The sequence below is a fragment of the Candoia aspera genome, chromosome 7, assembly GCF_035149785.1.
Source record: "Candoia aspera isolate rCanAsp1 chromosome 7, rCanAsp1.hap2, whole genome shotgun sequence".
NCBI classification, from domain to species: Eukaryota; Metazoa; Chordata; class Lepidosauria; order Squamata; family Boidae; genus Candoia; species Candoia aspera.
Window position 1 is genome coordinate 24,748,759 of NC_086159.1, and position 20,106 is coordinate 24,768,864.

At 39.7% G+C, this 20,106-nt stretch overlaps 1 protein-coding gene across 1 annotated transcript in view; it reads right to left on the reverse strand.

Annotated features, from left to right (window-relative positions):
- Positions 1–20,106, reverse strand: part of SYN3 (synapsin III) — a 182,237-nt gene that overhangs the window by 27,012 nt on the left and 135,119 nt on the right. The window contains exon 6 of the mRNA XM_063308605.1: positions 8,781–8,843. Within this exon, the coding sequence (XP_063164675.1) occupies positions 8,781–8,843 (63 nt within the window). The remainder of the gene's footprint in view (positions 1–8,780; positions 8,844–20,106) is intronic.

Below are 20,106 nucleotides of genomic sequence, written 5' to 3' on the forward strand. Positions count from 1 at the left end.
AAATGATAGAATGATCTCAATTTGAATTCAGGGCAAGCCATCTAACATCACAGTGATCCACATATACACCCCAACCACAGATGCTGAAGAAGCTGAAGTAGATCAGTTCTATGAGGATATGCAGCACCTACTGGACAACACGCCTAAAAGAGATGTTATTTTCATCACAGGAGACTGGAATGCTAAGGTGGGCAGTCAAATGACACCTGGAATTACAGGTAAGCATGGCCTGGGAGAACAAAACGAAGCAGGACATAGGCTGATAGAATTTTGCCAAGACAACTCACTCTGCATAACAAACACTGTCTTCCAACAACCTAAGAGACGGCTTTATACATGGACTTCACCAGATGGACAACACTGAAATCAGATTGACTACATCCTTTACAGCCAAAGGTGGCGGACATCTATACAGTCGGTAAAAACAAGACATGGAGCTGACTGTAGTTCAGATCACGAACTTCTTATTGCATAATTTTGGATCAGACTAAAGAGATTAGGGAAGACCCACAGATCAGCTAGATATGAACTCACTAATATTCCTAAGGAATATGCAGTGGAGGTAAGAATCGATTTAAGGGACTGGACTTAGTAGATAGGGTCCCGGAAGAACTATGGACAGAAGTTCACAGCATTGTTCAGGAGGTGGCAACAAAATACATCCCAAAGAAAGAGAAAACCAAGAAGGCAAAATGGCTGTCTGCTGAGACACTAGATGTAGCCCAAGAAAGAAGGAAAGCAAAAGGCAACAGTGATAGGGGGAGATATGCCCAATTAAATGCAAAATTCCAGAGGTTAGCCAGAAGAGATAAGGAATTATTTTTAAACAAGCAATGAGCAGAAGTGGAAGAAGACAATAGAATAGGAAGGACAAGAGACCTCTTCCAGAAAATTAGAACCATCGGAGGTAAATTCCAGGCAAAAATGGGTATGATCAAAAACAAAGATGGCAAGGACCTAACAGAAGAAGAAGAGATCAAGAAAAGGTGGCAAAAATATATGGAAGATCTGTATAGGAAGGATAACAATATCGGGGATAGCTTTGACGGTGTGGTCAGTGAGCTAGAGCCAGACAACCTGAAGAGTGAGGTTGAATGGGCCTTAAGAAGCATTGCTAATAACAAGGCAGCAGGAGACAACAGCATCCCAGCTGAACTGTTCAAAATCTTGCAAGATGATGCTGTCAAGGTAATGCATGCTATATGCCAGCAAATTTGGAAAACACAAGAACGGCCATCAGATTGGAAAAAATCAATTTATATCCCCATACCAAAAAAGGGGAACACTAAAGAATGTTCAAACTATCAAACAGTAGCACTCATTTCACATGCCAGTAAGGTAATGCTCAAGATCCTGCAAGGTAGACTTCAACAATTCATGGAGCCAGAATTGCCAGATGTACAAGCTGGGTTTAGAAAAGGCAGAGGAACTAGGGACCAAATTGCCAATATCCGCTGGATAATGGAAAAAGCCAGGGAGTTTCAGAAAAACATCTATTTCTGTTTTATTGACTATTCTAAAGCCTTTGACTGTGTGGACCATAAAAAATTGTGGCAAGTTCTTAGCGGCATGGGGATACCAAGTCATCTTGTCTGCCTCCTGAGGAATCTGTATAACGACCAAGTAGCAACAGTAAGAACAGACCACGGAACAACGGACTGGTTTCAGATTGGGAAAGGAGTACGGCAGGGCTGTATACTCTCACCCTACCTATTCAACTTGTATGCAGAACACATCATGCAACATGCTGGGCTTGAAGAATCCAAGGCTGGAGTTAGAATTGCTGGAAGAAACATTAATAATCTCAGATATGCAGATGATACCACTTTGATGGCTGAAAGCGAAGAGGAACTGAGGAGCCTTATGATGAAGGTGAAAGAAGAAAGTGCAAAAGCTGGCTTGCAGCTAAACCTCAAAAAAACCAAGATTATGGCAACCAGCTTGATTGATAACTGGCAAATAGAGGGAGAAAATGTAGAAGCAGTGAAAGACTTTGTATTTCTAGGCACAAAGATTACTGCAGATGCTGACTGCAGCCAGGAAATCAGAAGACATTTAATCCTTGGGAGGAGAGCAATGAAAAATCTCGATAAAATAGTTAAGAGCAGAGAGATCACACTGACGACAAAGGTCTGCATAGTTAAAGCAATGGTATTCCCTGTAGTAACATATGGCTGCGAGAGCTGGACCATAAGGAAGGCTGGGAGAAGGAAGATAGATGCTTTTGAGCTGTGGTGTTGGAGGAAAATTCTGAGAGTGCCTTGGACTGCAAGAAGATCAAACCAGTCTATACCCCAAGAAATAAAGCCAGACTGCTCACTTGAGGGAATGCTATTAAAGGCAAAACTGAAATACTTTGGCCACATAATGAGAAGACAGGACACCCTGGAGAAGATGCTGATGCCAGGGAGAATGGAAGGCAAAAGGAAGAGGGGCCGACCAAGGACAAGATGGATGGATGATATTCTAGAGGTGATGGACTCGTCCCTGGGGGAGCTGGGGGTGTTGACGACCGACAGAAAGCTCTGGCATGGGCTGGTCCATGAAGTCATGAAGAGTCGGAAGCGACTGAACGAATAAACAACAACAAAAATATTAAGGTAGATCTTTAGCTTCAGATAGCTTAGTAACTTTTGTAGGTAAGAGCTAGAAAATTTGTAATAAACTAAGCAAACTGTTTGGTACTGTCAATAAAAGGCAGGGCACAGCATGAGAAAACGGAGGCAGCTCTTGGCCAGCGGTCAGACTAAGATCATCTGATAGTAAGGATGTATGGAATTTTTACTTTTTTAAATTGCAGAATAGAGGGATATCTGTAGAACTCAGGCACTATATAGGTACTAGTAATATAATTAGTTTGTTTATTACACCAAAAGAGAGATGGAGAGAGAAGGAGTTGCAATATGCTGGATCTTGGTGTGACCATTCAGTAATGGATAAGAAGTCTGAATCAGCCATTGCTTTCTTGTTGGAGAAATGAGAATGTATACTCTGAGACTATTAAATGTTTTGAAATTTAAAGATGAGGTTCCAGCAGATTAGTTTGGAGTATAAAGGATCACTTCAGCTTCCGACTTTGCTGAACTGACTGTCTTTTCTATGATTTCTCTATGATTATCAACCCCTTATCTGCTGCAGATGAACTTTAATTCAGAAAGCGTAATGCTCCATTGGGATACACAAACATGAGATGATGGCACTATAGGCTTGGGATCTGATGCTACCATTCATTATAGATTCTTCTTTTTAGGTATTGATTTTTAATATCTCAGCTTAATTACTAAGAAAGGCAAGAGGCAGAATTATTTTATTAATCCACCCATTCATTTATATTTATTTTATTAATCCATTCGTATTTATTTATTTATTTATTTATTTATTTTCCAATTATTTATAACTAGCATTTCAGGTTATCAATCCTTCCAGAGTGAATTACATGTTGTAAATAAAAACAGAATAAATATTAGGTGCCTTTCTACAAGGCTATTTGTGATAGGGGTCCCTTTGGGAAATGGAGGGGAAAAGTCCAGCTGAGCAGGCTTCTGGGATGGTTGTTATATGTCTTCTTGTCCTTATCATCAGGAATATTATTTACATATATTATACAGTAATTTAGAATCTGGAGCCTATTTTTATTTGCAATACTATTAAATTCCTTTCAAGAATATATATATTTTACAACCACAGACATACATGTACAGTATGTACATAGCTAAAAAGTATGGAAAGCTCAGGTATCTCTTAAAATATTTCTTGAACGAACACAACCATTAGCTCAGTCTGATATGTGTCCTATTAATTTCTCATTTCAACTTCCCAAGAGCTTCCATTTAGAAACCAAAGAATTAATTATTTTTGCAAAGAAGCCTTGCCAAGAAGCAAACTATAAATCTTACAACAACAATGTTAAAACTCAATTACTGTGTTTCAGTTATTTCCATCTACAAGATGTTTATTCTGAATAATCTATAGTACTAGTAACTTCCAGATACTGACATTGTGACAAAAAGTCTTTATGTTCAGAAAAAAATATAATAATTGAGTTCATTATTTGAGAAGCCTGTGATTTCCAGCAATGGGAGGTAGCTGTTAAAATGAGTCAGATATGTGTGAATGGGATGCTTACCCTGTGTTACATATGAAGTTATTTGCCCTCTTTTTAAGAAAATATTTGTCTGTTGTCGGCTGAGGACGTTTACTCTTGAAAACAGTTTTTCATACTTTTTGCTTTAGAGTCATTTATTTTTATTTTTATTTCTAGCCTTGGAAAAATCATGATGTTGAAAAAGCTTTCTCCTGTAAAAGACTCTTAGTGTTCAGAAAAGACACTAATGGATCTCTCTATTTTTGTCTTCATGTAAACAAACAAAACAACACCCCAAATCCCCAAAGCACAAAAATATCCCACCCTAAATAATGCAAATAGTGACTGCAAACAACAAAGTATTGATCCATGAATTGCATTGAATAGGTACTTTAAAAACATAACTCTGGCTGATAGGAATCTGAAGGAATCTCTTTAATTGATCTAATTTTAGAGGCCTAAAAACAAAGTTAACGTTACAAAAATACAAATAACCCATAAATAGGAAATGTTCTTTCCCTTCACTATAAAACTGGCACAACTCTGTTCCATGATCTGGTCAAGGAGAGGTGAAGGCTCTATTTGAAGGAATGTGGTACAGTTGGCAGCCAAATTACCATATAACTGGCATATATTTTCACAGTGGGAAACGAAGAAATTTAGGGACATATGGTGTCCCCTCATTTGGTCAGTAATAAGTCTAGAGAAGAAATGTGCTGGTTTTCCACAAGCTTCTAAAATGGAGCTTTTTCAGAGTGCCTTCCTGATTTGAGTTGTTGCCATCTTTTATTTTCTTGCTATTGCAGTGTTGTCTCTTTACTTTTGTATGGGGTTTGGTTTATACAGTATTATTATTTTCTATGTGAGTTCTGAGGGTAATTTTTTATTGTTTTTTTGTGTGTGTGTGTGTGTGTCAGAAGCATCTACCAAGGTGCTTCTGTATTGAAAGGATGTGCCGGTGACATCACTGTTGCCCAGGGGATGCCTGAGGGGGCTCCTTTCATGTCCCTGTTGTTTTCCCACCTCTTCATCTACCTGCATTTGCATGCTTTCGAACTGCTAGGTTAGCAGGAGCTGGGCCAAGTCGACAGGAGCTCATTCCATCACGTGGCTCGCGCTCTCGGGTTTCGAACTGCCAAGCTGCTGACCTTAATGGTCCTCTGACTCAGTGTCTTAACCACTGAGCCACTGCTTTTCTATTGTGGCAGTATACAAATGTGTTAAATACATAAATACATTTACTCCAAAGACTCTGTTTTACTGTGTAATCAATCATTCCATCCTGAGTTTTTTGGAAGAAAGGTGCTCTAGTTACCTTCATATAATATTTTAAAAGAGATTGCTGGTCTTCCACCCAAGTTCTGTTCCACTCTTGCCATCCCATGGGCCATAGGATTGGGGGTCAGACAAGTACTCCAATAATGCCCAAAGAAGAAACAGTCAGCTGAACACTATACCACCTAATGAAGCAAGGCCAAAAATTCATTTTCCTGGTGACCTAGTTAGTGATTGGATAGATCAGAGTTCACTGGAGTTTGGTGGCCAATAAATTTAAATAAATAAATAAATCCCCCTTTTCTTTCTTGAAGGAGGAATTTCACTCCTCATGTTACAATATGGCAGTATAGAGATATATTGGGACTCTTGAAGAACCACTTGAGAATTACTTTACTAGGGGTAAGGTTAATTATAGGATTCAGGCTGGGAGATCTTAATGGCAGGGTTCAGCCTGGCTAGCATTACATAAATACGGAGTGGGATGAATTAAAAATTCAACAGATTCATTCTTAAGAACATGTAGCTTTTGTATTAATCTGTTTATGCCTTTTAAGATTTCTTGAGTTACTCATAATTAGTGTAGTCCACTTCAATAATATAGTTCAGGTTGCAAAGGTGGCTGCTTGATGCTCGTTTGAAATAAAAATGCTCCATTTATATGACACCATTCATGTTGTAATGAGCTGGAGGGTTGGTCAAGTTATGTCACCAACAATTCTTTTGTTGTTCTATTTTGTATTTTATTTCATGGAAAAATGCACACAGAGTGAGAATAGGAACAAAGACAACTGTGACAAATAACAGTAAATAATGTAATGGAAAAATATGTATTGAGGAGGTGAAGGCAACCCTCCAAGCTACATCATCAGAAATATTTAGTCCCATGTTCTATATCTCTTCTCAAAACGCATTTTTTTGAAAAAATATTTGCCAGCTCAGTAATTCTTGACCATAGTTCTATGAAATGAACCATCAGTGTGGGTGTTCTCTGGCAGTAGGCCTTAAGAGCTGATAAATGGCCGATGATAAATACAGAGTAGGTGTTTGAATAGCTGAAGAAGACTACTCATTCTTTTATCCTATTATGTCGTGGGAGGGTACAAGCTTTGTCTGCCAGAGGAAAAAAATAAGGCAGAGAACCGAATTTTCTTCCTGCAGGAAATCCAGTAGTAATATGATTCTCCTAAAAATCTGATGGGGAAAAGTGCTAATGCTGTGAACCTTCATCTTATGTTCAGTTTCCCTCCCTCCCTCCTTCTCTCTCTCTCTCTCTCTCTGTAAATAAACCTTATACCACAGAAATGTCCAAAGCCTCAATAAGTCCTTTCAGAAAACAACCCTCGGTGAGCATGGATATACTTCTCACCATTAAGGAGTGAGGTATATAAACATAACCATCTGAAGATACTGAACATTTACTTCTGACAGTTTTGATTACACAACCGAAATAGTGAAGCAAAACTTCCACTAATGTCACTGAAGTTGAGAGAATTGTGTGGACAAGAATGGCTTCATGCACTTGATATGGGTCTGCCTCCCATATGACTACACAATGGCCAGATTACTTTATCTGAAATGGAAGCCAAAGACCAGTAAGATATTTTCAGTGCATATTTTTCGGTTGAGTATAGATAAGGAAAGGCAATTTCCTTAAATTACTTCACGTGGAATTACTGTAAAGGCTTTTGCATGGGTGAACATAATAGAATGGACTTGCCAAGAATTGAACTGACCTCTTAAGATGTGCCATCCAATTAAAATGGAGCATCTTAATTACTGGCTTCCTTTTAATATAAATGAAACAGGATTCACTAGAGCAGCAATATACCACAGCAAGCTAGGTGTATTGCTTTAGCTTTCAGAAGTCCATGCTACCCAAAGGTTTGTACAGCAGGAAATCCTGGCTGTAACAGCAAAACAGAGTGAACCTACCTGATTTCTAATTTGCTCTGATGTGCTGATCTGTTGCCAGTTAGATTTAAAGTTCCTGTCTGCTGGTTCAGCCCTCAGTTGGCATTAGATAAAGTAAATGGTAAGACATGACTGCTGGGATGTGACCGGTAATGCTCTGTTGGATGTGAACATATGTTGGACAACAGATGCAGTATGCTGTCCATAAATTCTCCTTTTAAATATGAGTGTATGTTGGTTGATAGCTGTAGTGTTACTTCCTTCAATTTTTTTTTCTTTCTTGATTGTATGGTTTTAGTAAATAACATTGTTGCTTTATTATTGTTTATTTTTGATGTTGTGTAGATATGTTGAGAGCTCTTCCACCGAAGTCAAATTCCTTGTATGTTTGATCATACTTGGCCAATAAAGTATTGTATTGTATTGTAAATATACTTTATTAAAAAAAAAAAGAAAATATAGAAATATTTTGGAATGGTAGAACCAGTTCATATTTTAGGTTTTGGCTTCTTTACTCTCAATTTCAGTTCTACCAGCATTTGCATGTCATACATTTGGTAGGTTCATACATTGTACTAAGCTATGTTTTGGTTTGACTGTATAGGATGAGATACGGCTTGGCATGTGTTGTGTGATCCAAAGCTATTATGATTTCCTCAATAAACCATAATAAGCAAAACCCATATAAATCAGGTCATTAGTTCTCGGTCGGATTAGAACAGCAGAGAAAGTGTTTGCTAGATTGAAGAGGCCTCGACTTTCTGCTCATAAAGGAACTGCTGCTTAAATTCAAATTCTTACTTGCTTTGGATATGAAACAAACAAGATAATGATATAGAAATAGAAATCAAGGGAGAATGGCTTATTGGGCAGAAAAACTATGTTATAGAAATGCTGAGCTAACAACTGTGCATCAGCTGACCCAGGTGTGAAAAATCATTTGTAGTGGTATTTGAAAATCATTCTCAGTAATAGTCAGATACTGGATTTTCAATGCCAGTGGATATTCTACAATTGTTGTTATATTTGCCTTTAATTAAACAGAATGCACATGGAAATATATTAGAAAAAGAAAAAAAGGGAAAAAAGAAAGCAGAGATATTCTACCATGTTGCTGTTAAAGTTCCACTAACTAGTCCTAGGGCTTTGCAATTAAAAAAAAATCTGCTTACACTGAAAGACAGAATCTAGCTTTTCTGTGAAACAATTACTCCTGATATGTCTTTCAGGTTTTGTGCATTTACCCTGGAATCAAATACGCTTGCCCTCATCACATTATATTTCCTGTAACTGTTTTTTATTCCAATATCCTGCACTCTACAGAGTATCCATCTGTTTCTTTCATATAGTCTGGCCAACATGACCAACGTATGGACTTACCTCTTTTAATGAAGGGCTGACGCAAAGACTTTAGAAACTTGACTTATTTGACTGAAGAGATTCTGCACTATCATACCCACAGTGAGAATATCCATGCACATATTCTGTTGCCTTGCCACTTCCTTACCTTCCCCATTCCTGCATGAGCATGTCCTAGCTTGATGACTACTGGGAAAGCTGGTGTTGTGAGCTGAAAAAGAAAAGAAATCATTATCAAACTAGCACATGAAAGCCTGTTTCAATGTTGTGATTTTAGTCTGGATATATTCAATGGAAACTGGAAGCATTTGGGTATCATATGATAGAAAGAAAATATGAATGACTGTCCTATGGTGAATGAAGCTTTTAGCAAGCACTTCCCAACAGCTTTTATCAATGTGTGCTGGAGGACAAAACCTATGTGTGTGGCAGGTGTACATGAATGGCTTTTATTTCAGTGGCGTCTCAGATGTGCAGAATTTTTAAGCAGCTGCCACACACTCTGTTCATATATTGGTGTAAGTTATTTGGGAATTTAAAAATATGTTAAATTTGCAATCACCAACTGTCACGTACAAGTCTTCCAACTTCTATTTGAACCACTATATTTGTTGTTAAAATTGGCATGTTACCATTCAAAGACAGATTGTTCAGGAGACCTTATAACAAATTAAAATTGCAAAATAAAAATGTCAGAACAGAATATGCATTAATATACACCAAAAAGTAATAACAACAGCCACCATACTCTTTTAAATGTTTTAGCAGCATTTGTGTTTGAAATTAACATATTATTTTATTCAGAGCATACAAGTTAAAAATGTTTTTTAACTTGCTAAAATGCAATAGAATTGGCATCAGACATCCTTGCTGGGAAAGACAAAACAGAATTAGAGAACTATCACTGAAAAAGCTTGCTTTGGGTAGCCACTTATGTCATCAGCAAGGGAAGGCACCAATATCAAGGCTCTGAAGATCTTAGTCTACAGGTAGGAACTTATAGAAACCAGTGTACTTGTATGTATGTATGTACTCATCCAACCAATTTATTTGGTTGCCCATCTATTCAAAAACTCTAGTGATGAACAAAATAAAAACATGGCACAAGAAAAACCAAATAAAACCTCATCAAGGCTTAGTTAAAATCACTAATCACATACACCTGTGCCAGAACCCCCCAAACAAGCATCCCAGCCTAAATGCCTGGGGGAAGAGCCAGGTCTATGGCCTTGTGAAAGACCAACAGAATTTGGACTGTTCGTATTTGGGGGAGGAAGCTATTCCATAGGGAAGGTACCATGATGGAGAAGGCATGCTTCCTGAGACCCACCAGGTGACTCTGTTTCATTGCGGCTACCTGGAACATGCCTACTCTGCCAGATCTGGTGGGATGGGTGGATACCACTGGGGAAAGGTGATCCCTCAAGTAATCTAGTCCCATGCCATGCAGGGGTTTAAGGTGACAACCAGCACTTTGAATGGCACATGGCTGCCCACTGGGAGCCAGTGCAGCTCTCATAGCAGTGGTGTTACATAGGAATACTGCAGTGTGCTCAGCCAGCATATGCTGCTGCACTCTGGACCAGCTGAAGCTTCCAAATGCTCTTCAAGATCAGCCCCGCATAGAGCATATCGCAATAGTCCAATTGCGGGGTGACTAAAGCATGGGTGACTGTGATCAGTGCCTCCTGATCTGGAACAAGCTCTCCAGGCAATGGCTGCCACCTGCTCCTTGAGCAGAAGCTGTGCGTCCAAGAGAACCCCCAGATTTCAGATACTGTACTTTGTAGCTGTGAAGGGCTCTATAGATTAATACCATCTCCTTGAACTAGGATCCGAGATGAACTGGGAAGTTCTTATACAACTGGCTTAATATGTTCAAAATGCCTAGCTCTAGTCAGTACACTTGTACAGTATTTTGTACTAACTGAAGTTTCTGGATAATTTTCAAGGGCAGTCCCACTTTGAAGTAATCCAAATGTGATGTTGTTAGGACACTGATTACTCTAGTGAGGTTGTCCCTCTCCAAGTAGGATGATAACAGGCAGATCAGTGTAATGTGGTAAAAGGCACTCTGTGCCACCGTGGACGCTTATGCCTCAAATGACCATGAAAGCTCTAGATGCACCCCCAAGCTATGAACTTGATTCTGCCTGCAGCCCCTTCTAGAACATGCTGAATGTCAGATAAGCCCTTCACTAATAGCACTCCTGGCTCATTTGGACTGAGGTGCAGTTAGTTGGCCCTCATCCAGTCCATACTGTTGATTCAACACTTTCACTGTCAGTACTAGACCTGATGAAAAGAAGAGACAGAGCTGCTTGTCGCCAGCATATTGATGATACTTTATTCTAAATCTTAGTATGATCTCATGCAAAAGCTTCATATACATGGTAAACAATCTTGGGAATAGAACAGAACTTTCGGAAACTCTTGGCATAAATGCCATGGGATTGAACGGAAACCTCCAAGCAGATGTTAAGTAGTATGGAGGAGAGCATCAAGGCCTGAAGTACCCCACACTGGAGTTTCCAAGGGCTTGAGTGCTGCTCCTCTTGATGCCTCATCCAGTAAAACAAGCCACAAAACTCTTGCAAATATTACAAATAATTTCCCCCCAAATTAGCTCAGACCCCAGTAAACAAATACTAACACTAAAACATACAGTTTTAGAGCCAGTTTGGTCTAGTGCTTAAGGTGCTGGGCTAGAAACCAGGAGACTGTGAGTTCTAGTCCCGCCTTAGGCATGAAAGCTGGCTGGGTGACCTTGGGCCGGTCACTCTCTCTCAGCCCAACTCACCTCACAGGGCTGTTGTGGGGAAAATAGGAGGAGGAAGGAGTATTAGGTATCTTAGCCACCTTGAGGTATTTATAAAAAAAATAAAGGTGGGATAAAAATTAAATAAATAAATAAAACTGACACAAAATTAAAACAATGCCCTGGGATAGGACTCAACATATGTACATCCATAATAATTTAAAACAAGTGATAAGCTGCAACTGTCAGCTAGGTAAGGGTAGAGTGGAATGATCAGTTTCCACAATAAGGACCCCCCTCCAAATAAACACCATCTTTAAACCCCTTTCAAAAGCCATTAGATTTCCATAGAGACAAAGAAAGAAAGAGAATTGATTCCAGAGTTGGGAAGTACCTAAAGGCTAGGAAGTTGGAGACAAAGCCCTAGTGCAAGAAACGAAAAGTTGTCTCTGCTCAGAGGAATTAAAGAATGAACAGGATTGTAAGAAGACATAAGAAAGATCCTGGGGAGTTTATGACCGGAGGGGTCTATGTACAAACACCAGTAGTCTAAACTGGATTGTGGCTTGCATAGGGAGCTAGTGAAATATGGAATATAGACCCTGCAAAACCATTATACAATGGTACCTCTAAATCCCAACCGGTGCAGGGAGTCCAGAAAGATACCACACTTGATAGTGTTGAATACTGCTGAGAGATCTAATAGGACTAAATGGGGCATACTCCCACATCTGAGTCCCTGTACAGGTTTCTCAACCAGAGCAAACAGTGCTGTTTCTCTCTCATAACCAGGCTTGAATCCTGATGGAAAAGGATTCAGAAAATCTGCTTCATTTAGGATCATTTGTAACTAATTCATCTTCACCTCCTTATCAGTCTTTGAGGAATGGAAGGCTGGAGATTGGGTGAAAGTTATCAAAGACAGCTGGGTCCAGGATAGGCTTTTCAGGAAATAGCATACTACTGACTCTTTCAAAGCAAGTGGCACCATGCCTTCCCTCAGAGAGGAGTTGATTGCTCCTGCCTCAACCTAGCCATCCAAAGAAGCCAGAAGGGATATGGATCAAGCCTGTAGGTGGCAAAATTCAAACTACAGAGGATCTTGGCTGCTTCCCAATTACCAACAAAATATATGGTCTTGCTCACTGCAGTGGACTCCAGCCCACAGCAGATATGTGACTTTATTGTGTCATTGCCCTTAGTTGGAGTGTATACAAGGAACTTGATATGCTCTGAACAGTGAAGGAGGATGATGCTGTGGAGGCCCTTCAGACAATCACTCACTCCCTGGTTACCTTATGACTGGGACTATTGCAATGTGCTCTACATGTAGCTGTCTTTGAAGACCATTTGGAAGCTACAGCTGGTACAAAATGCAGTAGCATGGGCAGTAATGGGCATTGCTATGTGAGCTGCTTTGGCTGCCAGCAGGCTTCCAGGTACAATTCAAGGTGCTAGTTGTCAACTTTTAAGCCTTCAGGCCATAGGGCCTGATTATCTGAAGTACCACCGAGCTCCACTTATCTCTGCCTGCCTGGTACATTCAGGCAGAGTGGGTGCACCCCAGGTCCCCTCTACTAAACACTGCCATCTTGTGGGACTAAGGAAATGTGTCTTCTCTGTGGGTGCCCTGCCCTCTAGAACAGCATCCCCCAGAGATACAAATGGTGCCCACTCTCCTGGGATTCTGGAAAGTCCTTCAAACCTGGCTTGGTTCCCAGGCCTGGGTTTAATGTATTTGTATGGCTTATTTTTTTCGCTGTTTTAGTCCAGGCTACATGGTTATGTGTGTTTAATTGTTTTTATTTTTTCTGGATTTTGTAAGCCAGCTAGCTGCCTAATAGAGTAGGCAGCTACAATAAATTTAGATGATGATGATGATGATGATGATGATGATGATGATGATGATGATGATGAGAGCCAGTTTGGTGTAGTGGTTAAGGCATCAGGCTAGAAACTGGGAGACCATGAGTTCTAGCCTTGCCTTAGGCACAAAGCCAGCTGGGTGACCTTGGGCCAGTCACACTCTCTCAGCCCTAGGAAGGAGGCAATGGCAAACCACTTCTAAAAAACCTTGCCAAGAAAACTGCAGGGACTTGTCCAGGCAGTCTCTGAGAATTGGACATGATTCAATGGAATAATAATAATAATAATAATAATAATAATAATAATAATAATAATAAACATGTTACCTAAAGGCCATCAGAAATAGGGATACGCAAACAAGGCTTTTCTTGTGCGATCCATAAATGTGGTAACTGACCAATAAAACCTTGCCTGGAAGCATCCTCATGTCTAAATGAACCTGCTTGAATGAAGCTGTCTCTAAATATCAAATATTGCAGTTTTCAAGTGAATGAGAGTGGCTCTTCAAATAATTGTATTTTGGCAACTCTTCAAGTATAAAATCCGTCTTGCATTTTATACTCTGTATTTTATACTTCTTTATATTTATATTCTTATATTTATGTATATTTATTTATAATGAATCTTTTATTCTTTTATTCACTGGTAAACCGCCCAGAGTTGTCACAACATGAGATGGGAGGTTAAGAAATACGATAAATAAAATAAATAAATAAACAAACAAACAAACAAACTCCTAATGTGGTACATTTCTTGCATATACAGTTAGTCATGCAGTCCTATAAAGACTGGGTATTGGCCTAATTGAGACCATTGGTTGTTAGCTTTAAAACCCTTTATAAAGAAGCATTGGATTTATCAGGCAACACCTCACCAAAACAGGTCTGAATAGCTAGGGAGGGCTTACTGAGGATCTCCCCCTCCCTTGTGAGATTTATGAGGTATGCACCTCATGGTAGCCCTCACTTTATGGAACATCTTAGCCCTAGAAATATGAGCAACCCCAACTGACCTTGCTTTTAGGAAGCAAGTTAAATCAGTACTGTTCTAGCAAACTGTTGGTCTAAAAACTGTTTGGGGAATTATCATAGTTACCTGAGTGCCATTATTATTTTGTTTCATTTTGTTTTTATTCCATTGTATGTTGTATTCTGCCCAGAGTCCTTATGGGTTGGAGCAGCTTATAAATATTGTTACAAAAATAAATAAGATTAGAGCTGCTAAAATTCCCTCTTCGGTCCTACTGAATCCTTGTTTTCTCTGTAGTTGACTACCATGCTGGGAAAAAGTATAAATATCAGAATGTTAGATTCATCAAATATAGTGATGATTAATGAATTATGTTTAGTTTTAAAAACAAATAAATGACTTTATTTATTTATTTATTTATTTATTATTCAAATTTAATTACCGCCCATCTCCCCCAAAAGAGGGACTCTTATTCCTGTTCAATTATCAATTTGCTCTTTGGAGAGAAACCTGGTATGATCTAAACATAGAACGGAGAATGTTATCTCCATCTGTGGCAATTCTATATATAAGGACATTTCAGTACATTGTTTTTCACTAAAGCTCTCTATTCCATCATATTTGATTCTGAGTAAGAAAGATTGCAAGGTGGCAAGCTTCCAACATCTTACACTGTTCTTGAAATTAGGAATAGCTCATAGAGCAGAGTTCCAAACTCAAATCCTCATGAGGACCACATGAGGACTAGTTCATTAGTCCAAGGGCCATAAGACTGAAACCTTTTCAATCACTGATACAAAAGTATGTAATGAGTCAAAAATTAAAAAGCAAAGAGTATCATAGTATACCATTAAGCCCAAAATGTTATAAAAACTTCTGTGAAGCAGAGCTACATTTTTGCCATTTAGGTGAAAGCAACACACAGTTTAGATTGCTATTGACACTGAATTTGGGAGTGTAGTAGATGGGTCTTGCATGGGAGGCGTCTAGGATCAGCAAACCTGTTGGCTCGGGAGATAAGATCCAGGAATCTTGTTGTAATGTGGAAATTCAACCTGCACTGGACTCTTGGATCCCATTCCACCCCAACCTCACGTGGGGACGCTTCTCCTCCTGAGGTGCTTTGGGAAGGTGAGAGAGCAAGGCCATCATAGCCAGGGCCAGAGCCAGGACCTGCTCTCCCCACCATTGTTTCCACTACCACCCATGCTTGATACAGCTTTAGAGTGGGGAACATGGCTTTGCACCCAGGTAGAGTAGACTGAGGGGTGGACGCACTCCTAGCCCCTCATTAAGGAACTGTCAGAGGTAGGGCCACAGATGGGGTCTGCTTCTCCATCACTAACATCATTACTGACACTGCTCTCCCTTGCTATGGCTTTAGTGTGAGAAGTATGGCTCGCATGCTTGGATTGTCCTGCCTGAGCAAGGAGCTGAATTTTTCACCCTAATGCTGGGGCAAGGAGGAACTGCAGCAGTGGCTATATTGATGACAGTACAGACCACCTCTGGCCTTAACTGTGAAGACAAGTCTGCACAAAATGACCCGGATGTTTGCATGCAGCCTATGGTTGTGAAGCCAAGACCGCTATTTTAGACAGGTACACATGGAGTAAGGTCTATATACAAACTCTGGGTGGTTACATCTTTAGCCATAATAGTCTGAGGAGAATTACATTACAAAAGAACATGCCTGCAAAAGAATAGCAATAAGTGGTTTAAGCACACTACTTCTGTTGTTCCATATCCATTTAAAAAGAATTTCAGGTTGCCGTGCTGGAAAAGATTTCTACCCAACATCTTAGGAGTTCTGCCAGAAGTCTGGTAATTCTGTCTGGATCAGCTCTTTTCAGTCTGGTGCCCTTTATGTGTTTTGGACTACAACTCTCAGAGCTTCTACTTGCCACATTAACTAGGAATTATTAGATGCACGAAGTTGCTGGGGACTGGACTAGATGAACAAATGATCTGATTCACTACAAGATACTTCATATACAGCAGTGACTGGAACAGGAGTATTTCACATGACAGTTTGGTTAGTTCTCTCATTCCAAAAGCCCAGGTTGCTAAAAGTTTGTGCAAGAACTCATAAAAGAAGGTCAAAACTTGTGAGATTTCAGAAAACTTTATTTATTTACAGGATGTCAGAGGAGAATTTGGGGGTTCAGTACAGGGTTTTCTGGCACCTGCCAGCTCTGTACTGCTAAACCCTGCTACTCAAGTTTGTTGTAAGAGTATAATATGTCATGTAAAATATTTTGAACATTTTAATATACTATATGTATCTACCATGAAACATTATTGTCATCATTTCATTTTCATTTGCTTTCTCATTACACACAGATCACTAAAGCAGAAATAAATGTAGCTTATATATGTTAGAAGGACATTAAATGTCTGTTCAAGCACCAGACCTCATTCTAAGGAAAACATTTGTCAAATGCCATGCCATTAAAAAGAAAGCATTTAAAAGCATTGATGAATAATATGGTTTTCACCACTAAATGGATGAATCAGGTGCTAGCTGAGACTCCCTTAGGAAGCATTCCATAAGCAGGTGTCATCACTAAAGCAATCTTTTTTTTTAGTAGCCATCTGCCTCACTTGAACAGTGGACTTCCAGTCATACAAAGGTACTTTTGCTTCCACTGTTTATCCATTCAAACACTCCCCCCCTCCTGACTTTCCCTTTCCTTCTTTCCATTTCTAGCACTATGCACTTCTGCAGCAGATTTCAGGGAAGCAGGAATCTTTCCTACAGGCAATGCCATTGCACTGCTGGGTGAAATGATTCATGCTTCAAGGCTTCCAAAAAGAATCTTATGGTCGTCATAAACGTAAGTGGGAAAAGGTTTCTATAGCCCAGTTCCCATGGACCTTTACTTGTAGGTAATTCTTCTTGCATTCGGTGATTCTACTGCCACAGAAATGTGATAGGATTCCACCTTAATGATTTGCTATATGCATGAAGGGCATGACAGCCTCAAGAATGAAGCAGTCTATTTATATAACCTCAGCCACAGTCCTCATGGGAGGGTGTTGAATATAATTAAGAGAGGATATGGCAAGAGTTTAACCAGAACAAACATGTTTGTACTGAAACCTTGGATAAAATAAACCACAGAAATCCAGAGTATTTGTTTAGTTAAGATTTGCTTTCGTATGAGCAACAGGAAAACAAACAGGATGAAATTAACTGAATTTACAAAACTGCCTGCACTGATCATACAAGCAGAGAGTAGTGGGCTTATGGAGTAGGAAATGACACTGTCACACTAGACACCAATGAACTACTCTCTATAAGCAACATAGTCAAATCTCCAAACCTCAGTTGCACAAAAACATTGGCTATTTGAATGTGCGACCTTTTTTAGCTATTCCTGTTCTCCCGATACATCTAGGGGCTGAAAACATTTTGCCGCCTGAAACAAAATCCGAATGAAGGGCTGGCCAAAGTCTGCCATACAGTGCCCATACAGAAGACAATTGGACTGACAATGGAACTTAAACTGGCGATGAGTTAGAGAGCTCCATCACTGGGAGGCTGTAGCATACACAGCTCTGTCTCCAAGACAGAGGACCTGCCATTGTAACTTCCAGTTTATGCTGGCTAAGCCTGGGCCTCATGAAGGTAGGACTTAAGGCTTTACCAAAGTGGTGTCCAACCCCTTCTGTGGCTTTTCAGATATCTGCACCTCATAAATGCCACTTGAAGCAGGGTGTTTGCTCTTGCCGCAGACTAAGATCAGTCTTAAGGATAAGGAGCAATAAAGTAGCAGCTGTTCTCATTTAGACTAGCAATTTCTGGATCTCTATCTTTCTCTCCCACATAGAAGAGATCAAAGATTTGTATAAAGTTGATATGTGCTCATTTTTATCTAGAGATTTATATTTAGAAGTATTTACTATAGACAAAATAGGAAAAACAAGGCATCTCTGCATAGCTGCCCAGGTGTTATTCTCCGTGCTAGTTCAAGCTGCTGTCCATACGTTCAGGGTTGGTAGTTGGGCAGTTTTAAGGTCCTGGCTCTTTGCTTTCATGGTTCTTAATTTTTGAAGTTGATCTCAACTGGATAGCACTTCAAACAGAAGATGGCCTCAAACAAAAGATTGTTCTTTGTAAAATAAGACATATGACTATTTTCATTTCATGGCAAAAACCAAAAGTGTTTTTACAAGCAGCATTTCTATTTGCTGGATTTGTTCCCAAACTGAGTCTTTTATGAGAAGAATAAAAAAAGAATCCATATCCTCCAGTCTTTCAGAGATAAAAATAGCTCAGCTGAATGCTCTGTTTCCTGTGTGTTGTATTCATTTATTTGGAAATTATCTTTCATTGATTGAAAAGCCAAGAGTGGGTGTATTCTTTTAGTTAAAGATGTGTTAAAAACACAATTGTTCCAAAATATATTATAAAGAGAACAAAACTGTTATAATTGAACCACTGGATTAAGATCAGGTGGCCTTATAATTAGACATTCCCCAAACCACAGTCCCTGCATTTCATTCATTCATTCAGTCATTGAATTTATATGTCACCAGCTCCATGCAGATTCATGGCAGCTTACAACAAAATGAAAAACATCTCTAGTGTAACATAAATCTAAAAATTGCAAAATATGCATAATAAATCTAGCAGCATCAACACCACAAAATTAAAACATCTGTAGCAAAAACAAAAAAATTGTCAACTCGATAACATAAAACTAAATTATAATTAACATTGCTATACCCATCACACATAGTAACATAAAGAAAACCACACAATTAATCATCAACCAAAGCACGCAAAATGACATCAGCCACCAAAGGCCCTTCAAAATAATTCAGTTTTCAGTGCTTCTTGCCCAGAATGCCACTGCACTGGGAGCAAAGAGAAATGCCCTTCATTTATCCAACCTCTGCTTTGAGACAATTCAAAGTCCAATATATGGCTACTGCATGTGTTGTGCCTGAGATTATGTGAGTAAAGCCCATGGTTGCCATGGATGTAATGAATTCCCACACTTTCCCAAACTTATCTCCCAGGACATGGAGGCTGAAGTCACCAAACATCAAAAGGACAGGGGACTCCAACACCAGCCCCCAGATCCAGAAGACCAGACAGGCAGTAGGACAGCTGGCACAGGAGTTGGGTCCCGATGGCCCATTTTAACATACATTCATGTTCCAGTATCTCAGGAGCAGAAGCTCTGATTAGATGCAAGTTGCATTTATACAGAGATCACTGCCCTCCCCAACCTATTGTAGTTGCTGAAGGACCCCAGACCCAGGGGAGTAGATCTCTGGGAGGCAGCATTACCATCTCTGGTCCCCCCACTCATCCTCTACTAAGTCATGGACAAATAAGGTCTTATTATGGACAAACCTGGCATTTACCATCAGCAAACTGAGATCAAGGTCCCCCAGGATCCAGACACTAGGATGCAGGATTGGAGCTAAACAGCCATAAATGAGGATTGGCACTAAATGCCGGTCCTTCTTTCTTGAATTAGCCTACCATAGGCTCCCTGCTATATTCTCCCCAATCCATCACTATTGGCATTTAGTCACCATCCTCTTTTTTGCACTCCCCCCATCCCATAGCAATTTCAATTTCCTCTCATCATCTCACATTTGCTTTCCACAATCACACTTCATTTGAGAGGTCAGCAATCTGAGCCACCCATGCTGGCCTCACATACCTTCAACATCCATCACTGCAACCATTGCAATCCCATATGTAAGCCTGTAGTCTCCCCCACCACCACCCCAAGCCTGTACTCTCATTCCAAGCTGGGACTCTTCTCAGTTTCACTGATTCTTACTCAGAGAGATGCCCCATCCCAGGTGCAAGGTGGGCTGTCTGATAGTGTGACAAAATATTTCAAGGAGAACAGCA